At 34.9% G+C, this 24,208-nt stretch overlaps 1 protein-coding gene across 3 annotated transcripts in view; it reads right to left on the reverse strand.

The window, feature by feature from the left end:
• The window catches only part of LOC106472248 (glycerophosphodiester phosphodiesterase domain-containing protein 1-like), a 54,791-nt gene extending 32,914 nt beyond the window's left edge, over positions 1-21,877 (reverse strand). For 2 of the 3 annotated variants that reach the window (XM_022400848.1, XM_022400849.1), the window contains exons 1-2: positions 21,720-21,877; positions 6,791-6,924 (exon numbers count right to left, since the gene is read on the reverse strand). In XM_022400848.1, coding sequence (XP_022256556.1) covers positions 6,791-6,924; positions 21,720-21,749 — 164 coding nt within the window. In that variant the 5' untranslated portion in view covers positions 21,750-21,877. The remainder of the gene's footprint in view (positions 1-6,790; positions 6,925-21,719) is intronic. The other variant, XM_022400847.1, reaches the window with a different exon arrangement.
• Positions 21,878-24,208: the final 2,331 nt, after the last annotated feature.

Consider the following 24,208-nt stretch of genomic DNA (forward strand, 5'->3'; position numbering starts at 1 on the left):
CATGGCCTTTCACCCATGACCCATCTCAAAAGGGTTAATCTCACTCTAACATATCAATTGTTAGGCCATTCACTTCCACAACAGTTAACTTTATGTTTTCTAACTTTTCTCTGACTGAACTTCTCTTTCACATGACTTTACTTTTACTCTGTTTCCGCTCGTCTGGTCATAGCTATTTATACGTCTATAACTTAGGCCTTTTAGAAATCTCCATAGCCTTCAACATCAATGGATTGCAAACACAACATTCAATGGCCTTGACAACAATGAGTTACAAATGCAAAATAAATAAATTAATAATACTACCTACACTAAACAGTCTTTTATATCTGACATAAGCTCCTATTCAAGAGAAATATTTACAATTTGTTTTGTTCTTAGTTCATATACTAAGTCTTCTCATAAGTCTACACCAACATTTGCAGTTCCTTTGTCAGTCTCTTCTCACGTAGGGCCTCCAATAGGGCTTCACCTTGACAGGATCCCTTGTCTTTATCTTGATCTTGTGTTGTCTGGGGTCTGTATTTCCAAATCTATCTGTATACTGACACAGTAGATTTTGTTCCTTTTTCTTCTTCTTACCAGTCAGTTTTTCATTTATGTTGACGTCCATGTATGTCTCATCTCCACCCAGTGCTCTTAGGCCTAGTAGGTCCTTATCTTCTATAATGAAGTCATTGTCTTCAGATTCTGCTTCTATGACAGGCACACCTGCCATGTCCATCTGTACATCAATAGCTGCACCTGTAAGGTCTTGTTCTCTCTCAAAGTACCTGTTCAAAACGTTGGCATGGTAGACCAAGGTTGTTCCATCAACTTTCATTTTATAGTGCATTCTGTTGGCCACTTCCTGTACTGTGAAAGGTCCTTTCTACTACAAGGTGAGTTTGCTGTTGGCTATGGGTAGCAGAATTAAAACCTTCTGTCTGACCTTGAAACGTCAACCCTTGGCCTTCTTGTTATAGAAGTGTTTCTGACTGTGTTTGGCTTCCCCAGTAAAACTGTTTTGATAGGTCTTGTTTAATATTCCTATCTGGTCCTCTGTTTTGCAAGTCTCTTTCTTCTTTGTCTTGTGCTTGACTTCCTCTTGGGTACTGTCCCGAAGTTTCTGTGGTGAAGGGTCTTTCTTCTGCACTTCCTTCAAATTTTTACTACCTGGTATGTTTCCTATCACCAAGTTGTATATTGGTTCCTTGATACACATGGCCTCAAGGTCTCCTACATAATACTGAGTATTCATCTTTATTTTTGCTTTGGGAAACTTTCTCAGTGTCCCATCAATTAGCACACACAGGCGTACCTTGCCTGTCATCTGATAATCAGATACTAGACTGGTTCTCACTGCTGCACCCAGTGGCTCGTAGAACCTTCACTTTCTTGTCCCCAACATATCCTTCACTTACTGGCATGTTGTGATTTGGTATCACCTCTTGATGTTTGTCACATTGCCAAACCATTACTGGCACTGTTGATCTGTTTGCTAACTTGAGCTGACTATTAGTTGTGCACTGATCAATCATGGAATTGGCACTTCCCTCTTGTGGTGAATCTGATGTGTTTTCTTGATTCTGTTTCTTTTGGCAGTAGCATCCGTGGTGCCAGTCACTCTTTTCTTGTTTCTTCCCAGCACTATCCCTGTAAATAGCCCCAGCTGCTTTATGTTGAGATTTCTCCTGTTGTTTGCTGGTAATGGATTTGCACTCCTTTGCAATGTATCCCATTTTGTAACAAACATAGCATCTCTTCTCCCTTCTGTCTATTAACCTTCTGTCACGTTTGGTGGACTCTTGCTTCTGGTCAGCCATCATTGGTATCAAATTTAACTGGATATATTTGGACTTGCCAGTTATACTCCCTCCATGGGCTTCCATATACTGTTCTGCTAACTTGATTATCTCCTTCACTTCTTTTGGTTCTCTCTCTCCTTTAGGAACAGTGACATACCAGTTGAACATATGATCATGAGCTGTTCACGTACTAATTGCTCTGCCAGTCCCTCAAACCTATTGTCACATTTGGCCAGGTCAGTCCATCTTGTGAAGTATCACCATAGGTGTGCCACCAACTGAAATAGTTTCTCCAGTGTCAGGTTTGACTCCTCTGATCTTCCAGTAAAAACTTTCTTCAGTAAGTTCATATCATTTAAACAAAGCCGGTTTTAACTTCTCATAGTCCATGACATCTTCTGACATCATGCCTGCATATACTTGTAGACCATTTCCCGTGAGAAGTGGGCTGAAACAGACTGCCTAGTTGCCTCTGTCCCAGATCTAACTTTGGCGAATCTCTCATATCTCTCCAGGAAAGCATCCATGTCATCTTTCTGTTTATCAAATTTGGGAAGCTTGGATCGACTGGCCCAGACTCTGTTGTCATTTGTGCTCTTATTCTCTATGTTTCTAGTCTCTCCTCTTTCTCAATTTGTGCTTGTATTCTCTCTCTCTCTCTATTTCCAGTCTTTCCCTTATCTAATTTTCTTCTTCCGGTCTTTCTTCCTCTCTCTTTTGTTGCCACTCTTCTTTCTCTAGTTCTTGTTTATCAAACTCTCGTAGTTCAATATCTTTTAACCCGAGATGCTCTACACTTTCTATCCATTTATCAAAATTTGACATGGTTTTATAGTGTGATTGTAATCTCCACACTATTTGCACTACTACTACAGTTGTGCATATATATAGGCCTACTTATTTCTGCTGTCATTCATGTTTTCTTCTACCTCTGTTTACCACTGTATAATCCTGGCTGTGGCTAGTAAAATGTCAGAAACTACTTTTTAGTGGTATATATAGTAATGTAAATATATGAGTGTGTTGGGCTATGGATTCTTCTACAGTAGCTGTCTGTGACTTGTTGGTGATAAATTCAACAATAAATGAACAGCACGCACTCCACTTCCTTATAAAATAATATATATATATTCGGAACAAGCTAAATGTATGTACAAAAATTCTTTACACTATGGAGATGATAGTTCTATTTTATACACTATACAGTTCTCTTCTTCTTGTTAAAAGTCCATTTATCCTAATTCAATTCATTTAGAATTCAGTTGACAAGCTGAACTATTTTTCTCTATTTTTATCGCAATAGTATCTACGTATAATTCACTTACGTTATCCCGCGAGTTAACACAGTTGTATCCTAATCTTCCAATAATTGTCTGCTCTTCAGCAAGTTCAGTTAGTTCAGAACACCCTTTGACAAGACAAATTATTCTCCTTATCTCTTTCAAACTGTTAATCTCACTCTAACATATCAATCATTAGGCCATTCACTCCAATGATGGTTAACTTTATGTTTTCTAACTTTTCTCTGATCCAACTTCTCTTTCACATGACTTTGCTTTTACACTGTTTCCACTCGTCTGGTTGCACCTATTTATACATCTATCACTTAGGCCTTCTAGAAATCTTCATAGCCTCGACATCAATGAATTACAAACACAAATTAAATAAATTAATAATACTACCTACACTAAACAGTCTTTTATATCTGACAAAATGAAATCTAGCAAATGGAGAAATTGTAAATCATAAATGGGTTGTATACTCCACATAAAAGGATTGTGTGTTTTGTTTATGCTGCAAGTTCTTTGGTAACTGCAACATGGCTTTAGCATTTTGTAGATTCTGTGATTGGGTAAAGGCTAATGCATGTCTGACTGAACACAAAAAGTCCAATTGGTTTGAACTCGAACAATGACTGAAAAAGGGATGCACTGTGGATAATCTAAGCCTACAACTAATCAGTAATAAAAGAGTTCATTGGCAAAATGTCTTTGAACATCTTCAAATCAACATACAGTTTCTGGCTGAGCACAACATAAATTTTCATGGTTCAGTTGAAAAACTGTGCCAGCCACACAATGGAAATTTTATAGGTCTTGTACATTTGATAGTGAAATTCGATTCAACCATGAAGTTGCATCTGAGAAGAATGAAGAATAAAGAAATTGATGATCACTACTTGGGAGAGTGTATACAGAATAAAATTTGCCATATATTATTTTGTGATATTACACTGTACACCAGACTTCAGCCATAATGAAGAGATGTTACTAAGTATATGTTATGTCTCAGACAGTTCATTCAATGTTCCTCCTGAAATTTACAAGCATTTCATATATTTTTGTGTAGGTGAAGGAAAGGTAAAAAATTTCTCATTGTCTTACTGTATGAGTTGAAAGAACTGGGATTAGACTTTGTCAACATTCCTGGCCAAAGCTATGACAATGGTGCTAATATGGAAGGGCACAAATCAGGTATACAAGCACATCTTCTAGAAATAAATCCAAGAGCATTTTTCACTTCATGTGCATGTCACAATTACAATCTGCTGCTTGATTATTTGGCAAAACCTTTTCCAGAAGCAATGACACTTTCTGGTGTTGTTCATCATTTGTATGTCGTGTTTTTGGCATCAACACAGAGGCAGGCTATTTTTTATGAGTTAGTAAAGTAGCTGTCTGCAAAATTTCTGAGTGAAACATGAGGGAGTGCCATGTTGAGAGTTTTAAAGCTTTGAGGTAACAGTTAGCAGAGTTCTACAATGCATTAGTCAAAATTGCAGAAACGCTAAAAGAACCCCAATCTCACAGTGAGGTAGAATGAGTGCAAAGAACTGAAGAATTTCAAGTTCTTTATTGCTATCATTTTTATATGATATTTTGTTTCATGTCAATAAAAAACTACAAAGCAACTGTAGACTTAGCAAGTGAAGTCCAAAGCTTAGAAAGCGTGTGTAAGTTGCTAAAAGATTAACAGAAAAGTGTACTGATTGATGCAAGAGAAATTGCAAATGATCTACAGACAAATCCAGTTTTAAAGGATACTAAAATATGAAGAAGGAAGATGTTTTAGTACAAAGCTGATAATGAACCTGTCACAGATGCACAGGGGGCTTTCTGTATAAACTGTTTCAACAGGGTATTGGACACAGTTATTTCATCTCTTAATGGCAGATTAATTAGAACAACTGAGAATACACCACAAGGTATTTGGCTTTATGGATGAATTTCAGCAGTTACCAAGTTGGAGTTGAAATATTGTGCCACTGATTGCAACATGCTCACTGAGGAGGTGGAAGCTTTAAAATTTATCCTTCCTGATTCACTCAACACAGATCTTCTTAAAATGTTGCATTTTCTTCCATCAAGACATGGTTAACAGACTTTCTCAATTTTTTGGATTGCTTTTCTGATTTTCACCATCTCGGTGACTGTTGCACATAGTGAAAGAAGCTTTTCCAAGAACAACAATTCTGCAAGAGCAACTAAACAACTTGACTATACTGTCTTTTGAAAACAACATTGCCAGAGACTTCACTTCCACAAAAGCTTGGAAGGTTCACGTTTAAGAAGGCATGCTGGTGAGTGCACATTTTATTTTTAATAACAGTTTGGTCCCTATAGCTAATAGTTTAGTATTATTCCCATTACGGTTATTATCCTAAATATTCTACTCTTATATATCACAAAACCATCAAAAACTTATAAGTGAAGTTTTTTACATGATGGGTGTCTTCATATTTTGTTCAAAGTCAATATCAGTCTTCCAGCTTTTAAAAAAACATTTTTGATTCAATAACTACTGATGAGTTATTATGTTAGCAATTGTAATTAAACAGGTGCATAGATAAGAGTGTGCAAAAGAGTGTTTTGCCAAAAATATTATACAGATATGTACAGTTGAAAATATGACCTAACAGACCCATGTATAACTATCAAATTAAATTGGTGCATAAATCAAAATTCTGATTTACATTTTATATAAAAAAAGGTGTCTTAAATAGCTCAGAATGTATTTCAGGGCATCACAGACTATAGATCTTTTGGGGGCCTATTGCAGCCCCTGACCATTGCCTCTAAAGGCTGGGATAGAAGAGCCCTGCAGACTATTTCTGCTTTTGGCTCTGCAAGAAAATAAAAAGCCTACACTCTGTAGTTAAAAGAGACTGGCCAGAGAGGGTGGCCTAGGGATAAATAAGATATATTTGTTGAGTATTAGAAAAAATACATCATTGCAGATACTCATTTGGTTACTATTTGTCACATTTTTGAGAAGTATTTAATATTGCTCTATTGTATAATCTTACAAATTAGGTTGTTCACTTCTTCTAGTTCTTTTTTCCTAATTTGTTATTATTGTTATTATTTTGTGTGATTTAACATTGACAGTGTTGCTTCTTTGAATATTTGTAATTGTGTTTGAGATATTTAGTTACAAAGTCCTAACTAGGCACTAATTTATTAATTTCTGAGATTTGTAAGTCTTGTATTGTGCTTCATAAATTTGCAATTTATTATACTATCCTGGTAGTATAATGGTTGATTGATACATTACATTGACAACCTGGTTGTTTGATAAAAGCTTTTATAGTGATAGCACAAAATTATCATTAAAGCACAACTATTTTCCCTTAAAAACACTGCATAAAAATGACAAGTCACAGAAATAATTAAGATTTTTTAAAAATTTCTCAATTTTTCCAAGTAAATTAATGATTTAGATCTACAGTGTATTGCCAATAAACATCTATATGTGCAGGTACAAACATTTTTTAAAAAACAGATTCAGCACTTTTGTAAATAATTGACAACTATTTAAAGAAAGGAATTATATTCAATTTTAATATTCAATTTGAAAACTAAAAGTCCTAATAGGTTGGTAAGATTTTAAGACTGCTGATTGTAAATTTAAAATGTTGACAAAAGCATCCTGGTAGTTTGTAACTGTTTTCTTGCTGTAAGTCTTTCATTATTTTTTGTAAGTTACACTAAAGATAAACCTACCTAGCTAAAACCTGGGGCATAAATAACTCTAAACATGATTCCCGTAGTGGCACGAAAGGTAATAGACCAGTATACATCATCACGACTAGAAGAAACACTTTCCTTGCAGAAAATAATAATGGAATTTTGGGATTCTAAGAAAGAAAAAAAAAACAGTACTAACATAATTACATTCTGAAGTTCACAACCATTATTAAGAGTTATAGTCTAAGAACTATACATGAAACTCACAACCTTCATCATATGTTACACTGGAAAATATACTTAAAGATTCTGAAGACAAAACACATTATCAAGAATTACACTTCAAATATTAAAAATATGAGTAATTAAGAACCTTTATCACAAGTTGCCCCATAGAATTAGGTAAAGTTTATGGAGAGCATAACCTTCATCAAGAGTTGCATTATAAAACATGAAATTTAAGAATACCATATTTACCAATAACAGTTACAAAACATAATTATTCTAAAGATCACAACCATAATTAATAGTTACAAGAATGTACAAAAATACATGATGTTTCTAAATATCACAAATATCATCAAAAAGTTACACTATAACACTGATATGAGGATTCTACAAAATAATAACTAAGAAAAGTCACAGTTTAAATGCTGAAAATGGCAAAATATTGGAAAACCAATAGGCCTTCAAATGTTTATAAAATAGGTTAAGTGCATTAAGAAGAATGTAGAAAATTACATCTGCAGTTAATTTGTTTTTATAACTATGAAAAGTTACAATTTAAAACAAAATGTAGATGGATTACATAAACCATCATTTCTCTTCCATAACATAACTAACTACTAAGCTATACTCTATTAATCAATTTTGATAATATAAATAACTAATGAAGAAAATTACATTATGGTTTATATAATAAAGTAAGGAACTAACTACTGTACACATAACAACAAAGTTTTTTATTTTTAATAAATCTTCTGGAAGCCATTGACTTAGATATATATAATTTTGTGTTTTTTTGTTTTGTTTGTAATTAAGCACAAAGCTACACAATGGGCTATATGTGCTCCACCCACCATAGGTATAGAAACCCAGTTTCTAGCATTGCAAGTCCACAGACATACCACTGTGCCACTGGGGGCATAGATATGCAAATAGACAATTTTAGACTGACCTGTATTTTAAAACACAAATTTCCATACCAAAATCAATCTGTCTAAGTAACATCCTTTTTTTAACTAAATTTTTAAAAAGAGATTCCACTTGATTTTTCTTTTGACAAAAAAACAGACGTAATGTCAGTTGCATTTCTGGTTGACTTCTAATGGTTTTTGTAGTGTACTTCTCATGTTGAAAGAGTAGAAGTACTTTAACCTAAGCAAAGGTTAAAGACTACATAAATTCAGGTACTCTTCTTGGTTCAACATTTCAGCTATAAGATCTACTCACAATGGTGGAGGCTTAAAACCAATAAAGTAATTAAACCATTTCTGTTGCTACAGAAAGTAGAAATGCTCATTTTTTAAAGTAAAAAAGTAAGTAGTTGCCTACTGCATTACATTGTGCTTTATCCTATTAGATCTAGTTTTGTGTTATTAAAACTGAAAGATTCTTAAGCCTCCCACACTTGAAAAAACATATCTAGTAGCAGGTTTGACAGTATTAAAAGGGCACTTGCAAAGGGATGACATTATTTTCTTAGATATCAGCTAAGGCCAATCAAAATTATTCACTTCATTACTTATGATCACCCAGGATAGGGTCATTGTTGGAAAGAGTTCTGAGGAGTGTTACTAGGATGTAAACGTTATCATCTGAAGATAGGTTAAGATCTCTCAAATTGTTTTCTCTTGAAAAAAAAAGAGGAGTTAGAGGAGATCTGATTGATGTGTTTAAGATTATTAAGGGAATTGATAGTGTTGATGCATCATTTTTTTTTTCATATTTAAGAGTGAAAATAATAGGACTAGGGGACACAAATATAAATTTTGGCTAGGTAGGAGTCATCTTCAGCTAAGACAGTTTCATTCTTCTAACAGGGTGGTTGGCCTTTGGATGTTGTAGAGGCAGTACATTTAAGTGAGTTTAAGAGAAAGCTTGATAACTATATGAATGATATGGGCTGGATTTGAGGGTTTTTTTGTTTTAATTATTTTAGTTTAGTTTAGAGGATGGAACAGAGAGATGGATCAATAGGTCCAATGTTGTCCCAAAACATTATGTTATGTTACTATCTCTTCTGCAGACATTACCATGCAGGTTTTAATCTAATTTACTGCTCAGCATGTCCAGTATGTATGAATTATATTGTGTAACTCATCTTTATGTGTTAATAAATTGTTCTCAGTTTTGTCATTATTGAACTAACTGAAGTTTATTGTCGATGACCTATTTGTATTAAATATAGAACAAGGTTATCACAGAGATATGGTACCAAAATTTACCAATTTTGTAATGAGCAGCTGAGCTACAAATCATGAATTGTGAGATATTTGATCACTTTAGAAACTCTCGTGTTTGTTTGTCTTTTGTTTGATCACACTGTCTATAATAACGAGTCCAAATTCTCATACAAAAACCTACACAGGTAATATCATTCATATGAGGGATACCTGTAACAATGTAGATTAATTTGTCTATTAAAACCTGAAGTCAGCAAGTGTAAAGAAGAAATATAATGTGAACTTGAACCGTGTTTCTTTTATGGTATATTATAATAATTCTTCATTGTTTGAAATCAACAAAGTCCAACTTCTTGAAACATTTACTTCATAACCATAAAAAATTCATTCATATTTGTAGCCATCTGCCAGTGTGTGTATGCTTTGGGTCACATGACAACAGATACATATAATTGATGACAACACATAACAACTGATCATATATAAGGATGTCCATTTTATTGAAGGGAACTTTTTTACCTCACTTTCTCCCACCTTAATACCAAAATCCCAGCTAACAATAGTTGAACAAGCACTCTAGATAAAGACATGAGGAGAAAGGAAGAACTGTGATATAAGTTCACAAACATTTTACTTCAATAACAGAATTTTTTGTTGCATCTTGTTAAAATTCTTCAACTTCTATGGTTTGCAACAACAGGCTTTGATTCCTCATGTACATACCATCTGCCTTGCAGAAAATGGAAGAGAATCCCTTTACTGATTTTATCAATGGCTGTATAATATCCTACTGCTTCCCCAACTTTTGTGCTCTGAATGACAATAAAGACTTTCCATGGTTGTTGCTTTCATCTTACTAGTGCAGAGGATGTCAAAATCTTGTCAGTAGAGCTGTGCTGGATTTGATAAAGGGGCTTCTCCTGTGAGCTTGCCAACTTCCTTGTTTAACTTTACCCCTGCATGACCTGGAATATAATCCAGGGATGGTTTTACCATGCAATTACTTTGCTTTCTGCTAGCCATTTGGGGATCACGCACTCTGAATTTTACACAGTACTGCCTGTGAGTAAGCCATATGTAACACAAAAAACACCACCTATGTACACTATTAAAGGGAAAAGTCAAATTGATTGGTGTCATAAAGCATCATGTCCCACATAAATTGTACCACCAGAAACATGGGATAAAATCCAATAAACAATGTGTGACACACGTAGCAGGCATAATGTTCAGCTCAAGGGTGAAAAGAAGGTAGTTGTTATCTCTTCATATCTAACACCTGGTAAAGGATGCAAAAACTTCAAAACAATCTTTTGTAATATTCTGTTTGAACAGAATACTACAAGGAAAAAAGGGAAATTGCCCATTGAAATACAGCAGGAACATAAGAATTCCAAGAAATCTCACCCAACTGTTTGAGGATATGAAACAAGAGAAGAAGTGGGACTGGAAGAAGTAAAAGTAGATCTCACACAGATGAAAACCCATCAACACCAGAAACTGAAGCATGGTAACAGTATCATACCAATGTATATAAGATTGGAATAAGAGTAAAATTCATGCATCAGTGAGGATGCAAGACTATAGAAGAATCCCACTGGAATGAATATGAGTCAAAAAACAAGGGTACCAACAACTGAGAAACAACCAAATGGGTATGCCACAGAAGTACAGAACAGCAAAATTTTATACATATTAGTGAGTCTAGAAGAAGGAGGAAGAAAACACACAGGGAACACGTACAAATGAACCAATAAAAAGCACTAACACATAAGAATACATATAAAGTTACTTAACTAAAGGAGATAAATAACATTCCATAGCAGAAAAAGTGGCCAAGTGAAGAAGGCAAAGGAGAGTGGTCTGTATACTAGCCTATACAATCCATATGATAAGCCAAAACCACAAACTCCTAATAAACACAACAGAAGCTGAGTGGTATAATTCCTGGATAAAAGAACACAGCTGCCAGCTGCTCAACAAATGTATGAAGAAATCAGTACAATAAATAAACAGCTGCAGTCAAAATTATGGAGTACACTCTGCACAGTATAATAAAAAATGACACAACTGGACATAGCAACTTTATTGAATCACCCTGGTCTCTACTTGAATACCAGGGTGGAAGAATAATTAGAAAGAAACAGTTTTTCCTTCCTGAGTATCTAGTTAAAGTCCTGAGGAGGAAGGAGCAGGCTTGTTAGATCAAAAAACAAACATTATGTCTAGTAAAAGAGGGAACATGACAAAGGTAATTCAAAGAAAAAAATTTTAGAGTCAGAAGAACCAAGAAAATCTTCCATGGGTGATGATAAAATCCAATAAATGCTCAAAAAGAGGAAGAAGTAGATTCTGAGAACAAAGTTAACATCCCAGTCAAGAAGCCCATTGGATCACAGAGGGTACTGCATCTAAAATAGGGTGACTATACATTAGCCGGAAAAAAAGAATCTTAAAAAATAAGTGTTTCCAGTTTGGAAAAAATCAACTCCTAAGTATCCTAACATTTCATTTCTTGTACTTGTTGTGAAGAATGCAACAGAAATGTATACAAAAATACAAAATGAGCATTGATCATGTTTTTATTATCATTAGCTTAGGTATAGCAATGTCATGTGGTGACGCTGGCACAGGTATCATAGTTACAATCTTCTAATATGTCATACATTTTCTTGTTATGTTTTTGATCAATAAAACTATAAAACAGATGCAGTGAAAAAAGAAATATAAATTTCCCTAATACAGCAAATATCTCCACTACTGCCTGCATCTGGAATTATGATGAGTACAGGTACAAATTTTTATACAAGTGTTTACATATTTCGTTAACAAAATATGGTCACTTTAATTTAAGAGTACTTAAAAAGTTAAAAAAACACCAAAAACTGGAGTGTCCATGGAAAGAGCATAATAAATACAGAAGAGAATCTTAAAAGCTTCCTCATAATCCAAAATATAAGAAAAAGGCAAATGTTTGTGCCACTGGAGGAAGCGGAAGGTCAATGAAAATAGACTGACACCAATATCAGAAATACATTTTCAGGTAAGAAAAATGTTAAGTTCTGTGGTGATAAACACCCCTGCACATATAAAGCTAGAATTCCACATTGATATGGTGGAGGGACTGGTGTGAAAATTATCTAGATGAACCCCTTTCAGAAAGCACCTGAAGGAAACCCATGGAGTGTGACACCCAATGGCAGGGACTCTATAGGGGCACATCCATGGGAGACTGCATCTCATCTCCTCCAGTGTACACTCTTCACCCAGATTGGGAGCGAGGAAGAGGCAAACAAGCTCCACGTATTGTGGGTATGGGCAAAATAAGAACATTGCTGTCTGAAGACTTGCATACAAGAGGTCGGATAGCCAGTATGCATAGTATGGTTGCAGTGCATTCAGACCATACCTAATGCTCACCTTAACTCTACCATCAGACTCATGGACCAAGACCAGTTGCAGAAGGAGCATACAGAATAAATGTCATTGATGTGTCTTGCCACAACTACACTGTCAGACTCTTGGACCAACACCAGCTGCAGGGGAAGTGAAAAAAGTGCTAATCGAAAATCAACTGAACTGAAGGTGATTGTAGGTAGTTAGTGGGTTAACTACAATCCAAAATAAGGTAGCTTCAGGTAGGTGTTTTCTGGTATGTGGTAGGAGGAGGGTTCCAACCATCATCCCCTCATGATGAGGAAGCAGAAAGATAAAGTAACTTTCATTCCAACAACCCAGGCAGGGCACATGTGCAGACTCAGTACACAACCAACACCAGTCCACCCAGGCAATGTAGGAAGGGAGAATGTAAACATGGTGGGTCAACTCCAGCCCAAAACAAGGTGGCATTGGAAATTCCCATCTAGTCTGTAATAGGAGGAGGATGCATACCAGCCACATGCATGAAGACTTTTCCATGATAGTTCACTGAATTGGTACAGTCTGGATTGGACAGTAGACAAATATAATATACTATGAAGGTACCTCAAGTGGTTTTGCAGAACACCTCATCTCAACAGTGGGCATATATGGAGCCAGGGCAGATGATACGAATGTTTCCAATTATCCTGGCATGATGCTGAATTTTGGAAAATAAGTGACCCCATGGAGACTACACAGCCAGAAGGTGAAGAGAGTGGGTAATGAAGTTATGCAAGGTAGTCCAGAAGTCAGCTGGAATGATCCTGTCCAGCAGCAGATGGAAATGAGCTGTAAAAGAATGAGAGAGGAGATGAATCTGATGGGAAGAAATATGGACTATCAGTGAGCAACAACCACGAAAGAGAAGGAGACTGAACCAAGAATGTGGCAGACTGCACCAATAAAGGCAGAAGGAGATACATCCCGGGAGAAAGAGGAATCCAATAGATTGTAGAGTGGAAGATGAAAATCCAAAATTGAGGGTACGAGTAAAGTAGCAATAAACAAGCATAGAAGTACGGGAGAGAGGAGTGGGTAGAGGTCTCCCCAATGAGTAGCTGAAGACTGAGGGAAGAAGGACCTATTAGAGGAAATAAGAATAAAAGGATGATGGAAAGAGTCACCAGCAGTCAGATGTAAACAATAGTGACCATAAATGAGAAGAAAGGAGAATACATCTAACAAGAAAGCAGTATAAGTTGCAGGTTGCCAATGACAGGAATGGGCATGTGTACGAGTACAGAATGACACTAAGGTCCTAGTCAAGCACAGGAGCAGGGCAAGAAAGTCAATGGATAAGGAAGGACTGGAACAAGGTGGAGAGAACAGGGAAAGAAACACCTTGTAGTAATGAGCCAGCAAATAGGGGTGGATAACGCTACCCAATAACCAGCAAAGCAGAGACAGCTGAATCCTGTAGAACAACCTAGAAAAGGGAAGGGAGATGTCTGATGGTAGAACTATTAGGAAGAAGTGGTGACTGATGGATCAACATTGAAATCCATACACCCCCACACTTGGGTAGAAGGACCATGTAGAAAGATGCCTAAGAAGAAAAGGATTACCAGATAGGAAAGTCAGATTCAAGAATGATGGACCAGACAAACCCTGTGAAGGTGGAAGGACAAGATCCCACAATGGGGGAAAAGAGATGTTGAAGCAATTGAGTGTAAAATTGGCAAGGGGAGAGGGTTGGATTGTCAGGTGACATAGAAAAGAAAACCAAAAGTAAGCCAGCCAGTGAGTCCCACCATGAGAAAACAATGAGGAGAGTGACTAGTCCAGGTCAGGACACAAGAAAAAACTGGAAAGGTGGGTGAGCCTTGTAACAAGTAAAAGACAAGACCCTAAGGAAAGCAGTGGCAGCCAGGGCTGAGGGATGGAGAACAGAGGATCAGAAGAGAGGAAGCATGTAAGTGAGAGGGAGGGCTAGGCAAAATAAGTGGCATCCTTAAAACAGCACCCGAATGAAACTTGGAGAGAAGAGACATTGGCAAGCTAAAGAGGCAGTCTGCAACCTAATTTATAGTATCTGGTACATGGCAGGTGGTGAAACTGACCTGATGAGAATAGGATCAAGAAGGAAGGTCCAGAGTTTGAAAGCAAGCGGTTCTGGATTGGATCACCCAATGGTGGCTAACTGAGGAGAATCCAAGAAGTTGTTGGAATGGAACCTAATGAAATGAACCACTAGTAGTGGTAAGAATAGGATCATGTTCAACCACCTACCAGAAGGTCAAGTGCATGAATATGGAGAGAGGACTCGTCCTGGGACCATGCGCTGAATGGAAAATAAATGGTCAGGGATGCTCTCCAACTAGAGGGGGAAGCCTATGTGAAGAGGTGTAGTTATGTTGAAGGTAATGGAACACAGATGGTGATAAGGAATCAGTCCAGCCACCCAAACAAAGGTTAAAGTGGAGGAAGGGTCAAAGAATCCCATGAGGCTTTCCTCTCATCATGCAAGGGCAACCAAGGAGGTGCATATGAGTATGACCTATAGGGATAAAGTAGTGCTCATGAAGCAATGACTACCAAACAAGAACTTTCACATGAAGAATGAGTAGGATAGGTGCAAAACCCAGGTCCATTAATCACAGGCAGATGGGAGGAGACTGATTCCAGCTGAGAATGAGATGAAAACACCACCATGGTGAGATATTGGATTGATTGGAAATGACGAGTTGCTGGAAGTGGTGATGAACAGCCTCAAAGAGACTGAGGGACATAGATGGGAGTGAAAAGAGAAACAGAAATAAGATGAAGGTTGAAGGAGAAGGAAGAGAAACATAGAGAAGCCCAAGGGGTAAAAAGTAGAAACCCCCAAGGATGGACAGAAAGTGTGACCATAGGTGCTCAAACCATGATAGTCAGGGACCCAACATGATGGAAGCAACACCAACAAGCTCAATGGGAATGATGTTGGGCATAAAAGGGAGGTTGGAACCAAATAATAGGGAAGGAAGGGCAAAAGAGAGGTACAGTGGTGGAAGGTAGGGTTGGAGACAGTGTGAAAACTACTGACAAAAGTGAGGATAGATGATGAGCAGTCTCAGCTTGTAATTCAAACAAATTAGGAATACCACTAAGCTGCAGGGAAAGAAAGAAGTCAACTAGGGAGAGGAGAGTATACCCACCAAACAATCTTGAGGAACAAGGAGGCAAATGAGCAGGAAAATTAGAAAGGGAATGGCCACAATGCAGAAGGGAATGAGAAACACTTGCAAAATGCACTAGAGCATGGTGGAGTGCCTCATACTTGAGGTGTAAAGAGGAGAGGGAAAGAAATGTGGTAAAAAGGATAAAAGGATTAGGGAAGGACATAAGTATTGGGTACTGGATGGTGAATCCAATGCACAAAGTCTGCTCCCCCCCCCCATGGCAAGGGGGTAAGGATTAAGAAGTAAGGAACAGGAAAAGAATATATCAGAGGAGAAATAAAAATAATGGTGCATACCTGATAAACAAGGCCAAAACATGTGAGAAAGTTGAAGTGACTCATTATTTCATAACCCGTGTGAGGAAATTAGTCACTCACGTAAATAGTAGAAGACGTGTCATGAACAAGTGTTCATAGATTGAAAAAAAAAGAAAGGAAATTAAGTTCCTTCGTTAAACTGACAAAGAAAAACACATCTGATGTGTTCTGTGCTGAGGAAAAGAATGTGAAAGCATAGTGGAAGCTAGTGTGCAGGGAGGCTGTGTTGCTCTCCTATTGGTAGAGGGCTTGTGCTGCATAATAATGTCATTATGCAGTAGTGCAAGTCATGAAAAATCTCGAGAGTTTAAGTGGGAGTTGCTTAAAGGCTACTGGCATGCAAATCTCTAAGGCAGATGCACGGTTAAGATAAGCTTCCATGTGCAGAGGTGTGTATCAGAAAATAAAGAAGTTTCAAAACACTTTCCACTTTGATGTAGAACATTCAGAAAACAGTTGAGACTTGGGATCAGTATCAATGATATGTCTATTCTGTGAGGAAACTATAATCAGAATGGACATCATAATAACCAGCACAGGTGAAAGAAGAATCAATCAAGGATGGGGACTACAAGGAACTGTTCAAACAAGTGTTTATTAGCTAAAGAGACACCTGATATCTATTGAGATCATATCCCCCCCAAATGGTAGCAGACAACCTGAACAGCCTCACAAAACTCGACTTATGAGAAAGTTTTATCATGCACATTAACATCAAAAACACACTATAAACAAAGCATCAGGTTATAACAATTCACAACAGTTAAAAAATTTACTATAAGTCATATAAAAAAATAAAAATTCAAAAAAATTCAAACTCTAAAACTTAATTGGCAAGGTGTAGCTGTAGAATGAAAATGCACAAGAAGAAAACAAAATATATGGATACATTTCTGGCTAGGATCCAACAATCATTTACATGGGTTTTGGCATGAAGGCATCCTGAAGAATCATTGGTATGTAGGTGGAGAAACCTGACTACTAGCTTGCATCAGCAAAGATAAGCTATCTCCCAACAGAGATGCCTAAAGAAGACTGAATATGTTTTTTAATGTGAAAGGGCTTAAGAATAGTTTAAATTTAGTTAAAAACCATAAAAATTAAACATGCTATCAGGATAAGGCATATTATAGTGCAGTAGGTAAGCTTGTATTTCAATGTACTCCTTACTTGCTTACAGTTTAATTTTTTGTGAATTTAAAAATTATAAAATTATCTTCATTTCTATACTTTTTAAACTAAAGCCCTATTTTTAAAGCTATGGTCAAAAGCCTACTGAAGTAATATAACAGCTTGAGAACTTTTTTTCATTGACCTACAATCTCCAGCATCACCTGATGATAAAGGACATATAAATCAGCAATGGAACATTTCAAGAAATTTCCTATAATGTCTAAAATGAACAATATTTTCCTCATTCTTGCAACTGCCCATTTATCCTAAATTTTGCATAAACATAATTTTAATACTCTGCATCTGTCTTCCATATTAGTCCTCCTTTTCATTTTCTTAAATTTTCAAAGAAGTATATAATTTGTCATTAATCTGTGTGTGCTTTTTTGTGTTATCATGACTTCATAACCTGTTACCTATTTTGTTAAATATGATTCAGTTCTTTAGACACAGTCATTACACTGAATGGTTTCCTTCCTCAATTTTGTAAGAAGGTTTGCTACTTTTATACCAATCACAATCAAGTTTTAATGTTTTACTTGTCCATTAGTGTTTGAATTTAATAGTAATCAGAAGCCCAATTGTATGTAATGTCATTCAAAGCCATTTATTCCTGTAAGGTTTATCTGCATTTCACTATTTATGACTCATTTCATAAGTAGAAAAACTCAATCAGAAAGTTGTAATGGTAATGAAATAGTTAAAGCAAGAATTAACATATAGCAATATATATAACTATTCAGTCACAAATGAGATTAGTTTATCCTATTTTTGCCTGTTAACATTATACTACACTATGTATGTGTGCTATTATGTAGGGATAATGCAAATGTCATCCCTATTATCTTGTTTGTATTATTTTTGAAGGATTGATATTAGCCATCCCTACATTTACTTCCTTTTTTGAAAAGTTTCTCTTTACTTGTTCTTTACTATTTAGCAATATAAATATTCTATAAAGTGCTATAAAAGTGCACAAAGCAAATGAATCAGGTAATCAGACTTTAACTATACATAGTTTTTCTGATAAATAACATGATTAATTTTAGTTAAAAATTTAAAGCTTACTGTGACTACTCTTCCTTTCAAAATAAAATCCATGACACATAAACATTTTATGTATATAATAATAGGTTACTTTCAGGAAATCACCATATCTTCATTATGTTATATTTCAGTCCTTGTATTCTGTCATATCTTCACAAAAAAAGTAAATTAACATAAATACACCATCTTAAGAATTAAAAACACATACTTCTAACATTAAATATATTTAATTTAATTGTATCTTGTTGGATATAAAAGAATAAAGGCCTGGAAAATTCACTGTATTGTTTATTCAAAACTATACCGAGCAGTTAACTATACAAGTAACTTCCCTAGCAGTAATATTTCTTTCTCAAGTTATTTTGGATGACACTTTATGCCTTGAGTAAATATAAAATAACATATACTTACTTCTATCGAAAAAATTCCAACAGTAACAAAAACCATTTATAGATTATAATTATTTAAACTTGGGTTAATTTTTGTGGCTCAGACTTCCCTTCATTCTGAGACAAATGGCAAAATCATTCTAAGTACAGAGGTTATTTTATGTTGTCCTTTTCTCTATTTCCTTGAACCTGTATGAAACCTGAGACTTCTCATTTGATAGAGGAGTGTTCTACCAACTTAGCTTGAATGCTAATCCACTAGCAATTGTTAATAAGATACTTTTGTTGATAATTCAAATTACCACATTCTTTCCATCTCACAAATAACCAAACCACTCAACAAATAATCATCAATAAGCAACAATATAAACATTGTGACCAAAGCTTGTGTTTGAAAATGTTCATTTATTAAGTCAGAGTTTCTGTAACTGAATAATCTACATTTCAAATCCATAATGGGTTCCCTTGAATCTATGAAAGGAAAATGTATGCAGATAGCATATGTAATTTAGGAATAAATGGAATATTGGGAGTTTCTAGACTTTCAACACTATAACTAGCTGGCAGATAAAAATAGTTGAATATGTTGTTGAAGAGAAAAATCTATGCCTAAGTATGTACCAACACAAACACCATGTGTGTTTGATACATATTTATAATTACCTACTGAACAATAACCCTTGAAAATATACTCCACATGATAACAATGTTGTACTCAGGGTATACTAATCTTGATAATTAATTATTTTGATGTACTGGTTTACTAATGTAGATAAAAATATTTTCTTACATTACACTGTTAGTAGCTTTTTCCTGCTAAGAAAAATTTTCTATTTTTAAAAGAAGCATTCAAGGATGCCTTCTTTTTCATAAATAGATAAAAAGTATGAAGAAAAGATGTGCTACAATCTCAATTGGAGCTATTCCCCAAATACCATACTTTTTTATGTACAGCTTAAAATGAACAGAACAGTTAAAAGAATGTGCATAAAACTTGTAAAGATATTTTCCACAAATACTTAGAATCAGCTTTAACCCTTTGTAGCTTAGAAACAACAACAAAAAACACTAGATAAGACTACCTTTAGTGTGCTAGTGTTTTATGAATAATTCACCATGACCCTTTCTTTTATTTTTGTAATAGTAATGGAAAGAAATATTTTAATCACAAGTATTGATTTTTAGTTCATGAACTTTGGTAAAAGTGTTGTGTACTTTAGAACTAGAAAAAGCTACATATTCTTTAGCATGAGGACAGTAGTTTCAAACACAATTATTGTAACTTATAGTAAAGCTCATGTGAGTAGCATACATCTAATTGTACCTGAATCATGTTGTATAAGAAGCTAAGCTAGATCTGGATTTCAGACGGTTACCAGTGAAAATTTACTAGCAGTTTTCCATTCTTATTTATACAAAAGGGATTAACTGAGCTCATTCACTGTACACCACCAAACAATACATATTTACTGATTTTACTTGGGATATGTAAATAGCTTTGGTTTACAATTCATTACTGTGAAGATGAATACATTAACAGCCTTCAATTTGATTCTCTGTCATTACTAACTATGGCTCAGTGTCTAAAATATTCCTTATGAAGAAAGTAATAACAGATTTGATGAAATGATTATTTTTTATTCAATATGGCTTTTTTCTTTTTCTAATTTATGTTGGTAAAACAATATGACTTCAGTATTACATTTCATGAGTGTGTTTTTATGTAATCAATTGATACAATATCTCCTGAAAAATGTCTTGTATGAAAAAAACAGCGACCTTTCTTCTTGTGATATGTCTATATATATATAGTTCTAAAGTTTTTAAAGCATCTTTGCCTTTCAGACTTTATTCCTGCAAATATATTAATTAAAATTTTTCCACAACACATAGAAAGTCCAAGATTAAAAATTCAAGCTGCTGTGAACTAAAACTATGTCAAATAATTACAATGAGGACTCCCAATGTTTTCTTTTACACAAGTAGAAATAAGAGCAGCCCATAAGTGCAACTTAAAATATAATATATTTAATCACAATCACATACTGAAAAAAGAAGGCATAGAAAACATCAATCATAAAAATAAAGGTTGGACTGACCAAAGCCTGTCTGACCTCAATGATGAGTATCATAAGATAAGTTGTGCATTCAAAGAATAGATTCCACATCTAATAAATTCAATTCAGCAATTTTCATTCAATGTTAAATTCCCTGAATCAGGTTACTGTTATCTTTGAAGGAGATGACAAATTTTTAGGTTTTATTACTACAGGTATAGCTAAGTGTAATGTTATGATATTAGCTTTGATACTTAATCTTTAAGCATTTTTTTCCTTTAGTTTTTAAGTAACTACTACTACTACTAATACTGGGTTATAAGATAATAAGGCTATTAAGTATTAGAGTAAAATAGTTTTTCAATACTGTTAGCTAAGCAAGACAGAGAATTTAACTTAAAAGATTAACTTCTGTTTCTATTACTATTTTATAACTGCTGATAACTTAATATATTAGTAAAATGTTTAAATTAGCATTTAGTTATGTGAAACTAAAAACATATACATCACAGCTGTAGTACATTGATCATTAATGGTATAAGTGATGGTTAACAGAGGATTTGTATAACAGAGAATTAAGCATATTCAGTTATTGTAGGATATAAAACATTCTAAATATATTGTATTGTTATATAAATATAATCTAAAGACTAGCTATTTGTCACTTCTCATTTTAAAGGTAAACTTAATTACTTTAATGAGAAGATACAGTAGTAGAGAAATAATTCAATAAACCTAACTTTAAGTTAGGCTTAACAGTGTTGTCTATAGGCTACTTGTATTTAGTATTGATTATTTATCTCCAGGCTAAATGGTTAAGAGTAGTGTAAGTGTTAAAGGGTCACAGTTTGATAGGTGAAAAACATGCAAAGAATGGGTTTTATTTTGGACTGACAAGTATCCTTGATAGAATAAGTTATTATGGCCCTTTTCTTTGAATGCCTTTATTAATGAATTGAACTTAACAATTATCTCCTCTGATCTACCCATACCTACATCATTAGCTCTGTCGTTTATATTCTTCATCCTTGCCTATGGATAGCATAAAGTAATTGTTTTCTCCCTATTCACCCCACAAACTATTTTATCCACATGGAACCAAGCAGGGGGAATGGTGTGCTTTGGACATAATAGCCTTATGATGGAGCCTTTTGCAATGTAAGCTATGCTGCAAAGATATTTTCAAGATGCACAATCATAAGACAGAACATGACTATGTGTAGAGACATTGACTAATGATGAGCAAGACTCAAAGGTAATTATAATATAATGTACTCAACTACTGTACAACTAACATGAAACAAAAAAGGGGTTTACCCACATTTATAACTAAAATCCTGTTTATTACAAAAGAGAACTCTATATATAAGATTACTTATTCCTTAAATTCACTAATGTCAACATAAGCCATAGATAAAACAGGAGAACTGTACTAAAACATACTCACTTCTCTGAAACACTTGTTTGTGATCAGATGGCTAAAGTTTCCCCATACAGTTATTTCTTCTCTTTGATATTTCTGGATTAAATTATTTGTCTATATTCAATGAAAAAAATTATTTAGTAAGTAGTACACATAGAATTAGACTTGGATTTTACTTTTTCACATTTGGGATTTATGTATACTGAAAAGTTCAGTATTGTTCAGATTAATTTCTCTTATTACTTGAATGGATATAAATGAATGCAAAGAACATTTAATTGCTAGAGAATATTTTTCCAAAGAAAATCTCTATCTTAATGATCTACAAAAGGGTTTCCGATTCACATTAGTTATGAAAATCTGTTAGCTAAAAACAAAAAATAAAACAAAATAGATAAGAAAATTTCAACTACTTATACAGGGTAAAAAAACAAGATCTAACATCAAATCAACAGAGTCAGACAACTTTAATTATCAATTCACATAGTCAGTAACCTATCATTTTGAATCCACATAATCACCAAATTATATCTCCCAATCCCATTAACCAATGAGCTTTAATTATAAGCACATACACTCCCTGTTTTTTTATGTTTTCAATCAAAATTATCACATGTTCTTTATCTCTCAATCCATTATACATGCAGAACAAATATGGATTAGCCTTTTCAGGAAAAAAAAAGTTTAAAATTCTTCAAAATTATCTAGATGTACTGGGTTGTACTTAAGTTTTACAGAGCTTAACAGGATAACCTTTAGAGTATATGATATCATATGATATTATTGTCATTATTAAAGTGTCTATAGTAGTTGAAATTTAATGCAAGAAAAGTTGTTGCTGAATATGAAGCAACAGATCTTTTATGTAAAGAATTACAATAAGTAGCGCAAAAGACATGACAGAAATATCCTTCAACATATATCTATATGCAAACTTAAAACAATATTAAATCATGCTATTTTATTAATTAGACTTTAATTGGCAAATAAATCAGATTTACACAAGTTGATTGTTTGGCTCAGTTTTGTTTTATTTTCCATAATTCACTTTCAATATGTCATAGATATTGGCACTTATGAACAAAAACATAAGAGGAACAAAAAGGGTTAGTAATAAATTATCATTTTTTCATAGTGCTTGAAAATTACATCCTTTTCTCATTAAAGCTTAACCCTTTCCAAAGTGGGAAAGGGTGTCTTTGATGTCCCTTAATGATTTGAGGGACATCATCTCTTGAGTTGCAGGGAAGATAATTTGGAGTAGAATAAACAAACATCCCCAAAGAAGCCTAATGCTTGTGGAAGCAGTGGAAGACCCATCCAGGCCAGCAGACGTGAAGATTGAAAGGTCACTTGTGGTAGGTCATCAAGTAGTACCCATAACAGGTGGCTAGTGTTTCTAAATGTGAACAGACACTAAAGGAAGGGGCATTGTTGGGTGTGTGCCAGAAGGTAGAGCTAGTCAATGTTAAGGCAAGAAATACAACTATAAAGAAATGACATACACTCCCAGAACATCTATCTGACCTCTATAAGAAGAGAACAGTCCATTTGTCATCATCACAGGCTCTTCAGGTTAGAGAACTTTTGGCGAATTATGCAGACGTCTTTTCGAAAGGAGATTATGACCTCGGCTGCACAGACGTTGTGGAGCACAGAATAAACACAGGCAATCATCGTCCAATAAAGATACCTCAGAGGAGAATAGCTCCGGCAAAGCGACAAGAGATGGAGAAGGTCATGGATGGCCTAATTAAAGAAGGGATAGTCGAGAAATCCGATAGTCCCTGGTCAGCTCCCGTCGTGCTAGTCCAGAAGAAGGACGGGACCCAACGTCGCTATGTGGACTTCAGGGCACTTAACAGCATAACCGAAAAGGACTCATACCCACTACCAAGAATTGATGATACTCTTGATGCCCTAAGTGGAGCCAGGTGGTTTTTCAACTCTGGACTTAAAGTCGGGTTTCCATCAAGTGAAAATGGCTGAAGCAGATAAATCTAAGACTGCATTTAGTTATGGCCAAGGTCTCTGGCAATATCGTGTGATGCCATTCGGGCTT

This window comes from Limulus polyphemus, unplaced genomic scaffold (genome assembly GCF_000517525.1).
Source record: "Limulus polyphemus unplaced genomic scaffold, Limulus_polyphemus-2.1.2 Scaffold5192, whole genome shotgun sequence".
Classification (NCBI taxonomy): Eukaryota; Metazoa; Arthropoda; class Merostomata; order Xiphosura; family Limulidae; genus Limulus; species Limulus polyphemus.